We start from the raw sequence: 3,841 nt of genomic DNA, 5'->3' as shown, positions 1-3,841 counted from the left end.
TATCTGAAGATTTAGTCTCCAACTATTCTTTTCATTGCTTTCTTTAACCTTCATTCATTCATTCATTCATTCATTCATTGACCTTTATGGGACCGTTCATTCAACCTTTATGGGACCCACCAAAATGCACAAAATGTAAGATGCATACTTTTGGAAGGGATTACTTTGGTGAGGCACTGGGACCCTTTGGCAGAGGAGGCTATAACTCTTGTGAAACTACACATCCCAGGATTGCAAAGGCTGGAGCTGCAGCACTGAAAGTGGTGCCAAACTGCACTATTTCTACAGTGCAGAAGCACTCCTTCAATTGCTTCAAGAGCTGGACAGATTTATTTTTGCACCACAAGGAAGACTTGTTGTGGGGTTTGCCTTACGAAAGGGGGGGGGGAGCCAGATTTTCTCTTGAAGGATGTGAGTAGTAGTTTTGAGGCAACTTTGGAGTCCAGGGTTCGAGCCCCAGCTCAGCCATATAAATCCACTAGTGGACTTTGGGCAAGTCACACTCTCTCAGCCTCAGGGGAAGGCAATGAATAGTCAGCCTCTGAATAAATCATGCCAATAAAACCCCGTGATAGGCTTTAGGGTTGCCATGGGTGGGAAATGACTTGAAAGCACACAACAACAACAACAACAACAACAACAAGAAGCCAAGTCTGGCATTTCAACCCCCATAAGGTGGAGCAGATGTCCTCATCTCAAAGGAGGACAAAGCACCACAAAATGTAGGGCCTTCAAGAAAAACGATGTGGCCAAAATAAAGCTAAAAACATTCCTAGAAATATAAACCATGCTGCTTATCCATGCTCAAAATGGAGGACATTCTGAAATTCCTCCTGGACAGAAGGTTGAAAATGTAGGCCATGACCTGGAAAAGGAGGACATCTGGTCACCCTGGGGTTTTCTTGGCAAGGTTTGTCCACTGAGGAAGTTTGCCATGGCCTTCCTCTGAGGCTGAGAGAGTGTGACTTGCAGGGTGACCAGATGTCATAACCATAAAAAGAGGACAAAATGTAGGACATTCCAGAAAAACATGGGGACATGACTAAATGAAAGCTAAAAACACGAATAGAAATATAAACCCATGCTTCTTCACAATGCCCAAAATGGAGGACGTTTTAGACCACATGGACTAGTTTAAGCTACATGGAGGAAAACGGCTTTGACCACTCTGTGCATGCTCAGTTGAAGGAGAATTCAAAGGCAGAGCCCTGTTAGTCTCTAGGATCAATTGCGGAGAGATCTTGCAGCACCTTTGGGACTCACTAAGAGAAAGAAATTGGCAGCATGAGCTTTCCTAGACCTACGTTTAATAATAATAATAATAATAATAATAATAATAATAATAATAATAGAGAGATCTTGTAGCACCTGGGAGATTCATTGAAAGAAAGATATTGGCAGCAGGAGCTTTCCTAGACTTCAGTCTTACTTCCTCAGATGCTTTTGGATATAATAGTGATAATAATAATAAGAAAAAGTAGAGAGAGATCTTATAGCATCTTAGAGACTGAAAAGAGGGTGGCAGCAGAGGCTTTCCTAGACCTAAGTCTACTTCCTCAGATGCATGTGGATATAATAATAATAATAATAATATAATATATTAGCAATATATAATCTATATTATTATTATATAATTATAATAATAATACTAATAACCCCCAAGTGGCCCTCTTGCCCTGGTCCCTTTGCCCTGGGGCTGAGAGGGAGTGGGGAAGTGGGGGTGGGATGGAGGGGGGGTCCTTGGTGGGCGTGGCCAGGCTCTTGATTGGCTGGTGGGGAGGTGTGTCTCCGCCCCCCGCCCCCCCGGCCCTCCATCCCGGGCCCAGTCCAGAGCCGAGGGCCATTCGCTGGGAGCAGCAGCAGCAGCAGCAGAGGATCGCCATGCAGTACCAGCCCTCCTCCTCCTCCTCCCCAGGCTCTGGAGCCCTGTATAGCCCTCTTCCTCTTCCTCCTCCTCCTGCTCCTCACCCTCGATCCTTCTACATCGAGAACATCCTGGGCAGCAGTGGAGGTCCCATCATCCCCCCTCCGCAGCCCCTGCCCCCGATGCCCTCGATGCCCCTGCCCCCTCCCAGCCTCCCTTCGCCCAATTCCTCCTTCACCGCCTTGGTCTCCTCCTCCTCCTCCTCCTGCTCTTCCTCCTCTTCCTACCGGACCCCCATCTACGAGCCCACCCCCCTCCACCCGGCCTTCGCCCACCCCTTGGCCCTGGCTTATGGGGCTGCAGGGGGGGCCTATGGGGCGCCAGGGCCCGGGCCCTTCTACCCCTTCCCCCGGGACTACGCCCAAGCCCTCCTCCGGCAGGAGCCCCTGGGTAAGTCAAGGGGGCAGCCAGAGAGAGGGGAAGGGGGTTGCCTAAGCAGGCTTGGGTTTGGGGGGCCAAGGGACCCTGTAGTGGCCCCTTTGAGAGAATTCGGAAACATGGGCTTGCCTAGATTTAAAGCTAGGTTTGGGGTGCCAAGGGATTTTGGGGTGCCTTTGAGAGAGAGAGAGAGAGAGAGAGAGAGAGAGAGAGATGTTGGGAGCAGGGGCTTTCCTAGACTTGAGCCTAGGGAGACCTGGATTTGGGGGGGGCCAAGGGATCTTGCACCACCTTCGAGACTCACTGGGAGAGAGAGGTTTGGGAGCAGGGCTTTCCTAGATTCGAGCCCAGGCAAAGATTTGAATCTGGTGTCAAGGGATCTTGTAGCCCCTTTGGGATTCACTCCGAGAGAGAAGCTGGGAGCAGTCCCCAAACTGGAGCCTAGTTCCCCGGATGAGTTCAAAGGAGTCAAAGACCTATCTGGGTCAGTCTGGGAAAGCAGGGGGCCAAGGGAAGCGCCAGGGAGAAAGTCTTCTAGGACATGGGCACAAAGCCCGAAAAACCCACAAGGAACGACCTGGCAGCCCCTTCCAGACTCACCAGAGAGAGAGGAGCTGGGAGCAGGGGCTTGGCTAGACTTGAGCCTAGGTTTAGGGTGCCAAGGGATCTTGCAGCATCCTTGAGACTCACAGATGAGAGAGACAAGTTAGTTGTATGGCTTTCCCTAAACATGGGCCTACTCCCTCAGATGCATTTGGGGGATTTTTAATTGAGGGGAACCAGGATTCTGGGCTTTGGAGTCCCTAACAAGGTACAGCCGACTTTCTGTATCCAAGGATATCTTTATCCACGGATTCAAGCATCCACGGCTTTAAATGTATTAATCTCTCTCTCTCTCTGATATATATATATATATATATATATATATTCTTTACATATATGAATATATATAATGTATAAAGATGAGAGAGAGAGAGAGAGAGAGAGAATATATTTCGAGCAGTGGATATATATTCTTTGTGTGTATACTTTATATATATTCTTATAAAATATATAAGTATATGTATATAAAAAGAGAGAGAGAATATATTTCAAGCAGTGGATATATATATATTTGTAGACATTCATATATACAGTATACATATATATGTGTGTGTGTGTGTGTGTGTGTGTATATATATATAGAAGAGAGAGGGGGGGAATAAGCAGTGGATATATATTCTTAGTAAACATTCTTTTCTATCCATCTATCTATAAAGAAGAGAGAGAGAATATATTTCAAGCAGTGGATATATATTCTTTATAAAATCTTATTTGTATATGGTTATATATATTCTTAGAAGTTTGAGAGAGACGGAGAGAGAGAGAGAGGGAATATATTTCAAACCGTGGATATATATCCTTTATATATATTTATACACATATAATCATATACATATACATACAGAAGCCCAAGGTGTCCGGGCGATTCTTGCAGATGTATTTCTTGTTTCACCGATATATTCCTCGTTTTTATCTTTGTAAATTTGGTTTAAACGG

General features: G+C 46.1%; 1 protein-coding gene across 1 annotated transcript in view; it reads left to right on the top strand.

The window, feature by feature from the left end:
* The first annotated feature begins 1,861 nt into the window (after positions 1-1,861).
* HHEX (hematopoietically expressed homeobox) overlaps positions 1,862-3,841 on the top strand; it is an 18,980-nt gene continuing 17,000 nt past the window's right edge. The window contains exon 1 of the mRNA XM_042459280.1: positions 1,862-2,314. Coding sequence (XP_042315214.1) covers positions 1,882-2,314 — 433 coding nt within the window. The 5' untranslated portion in view covers positions 1,862-1,881. The remainder of the gene's footprint in view (positions 2,315-3,841) is intronic.

This window comes from Sceloporus undulatus, chromosome 3, assembly GCF_019175285.1.
Source record: "Sceloporus undulatus isolate JIND9_A2432 ecotype Alabama chromosome 3, SceUnd_v1.1, whole genome shotgun sequence".
Taxonomy (NCBI): Eukaryota; Metazoa; Chordata; class Lepidosauria; order Squamata; family Phrynosomatidae; genus Sceloporus; species Sceloporus undulatus.
Note: the sequence above shows the minus strand (reverse complement) of the source record. Positions and strands in the feature narration are given on the sequence as shown.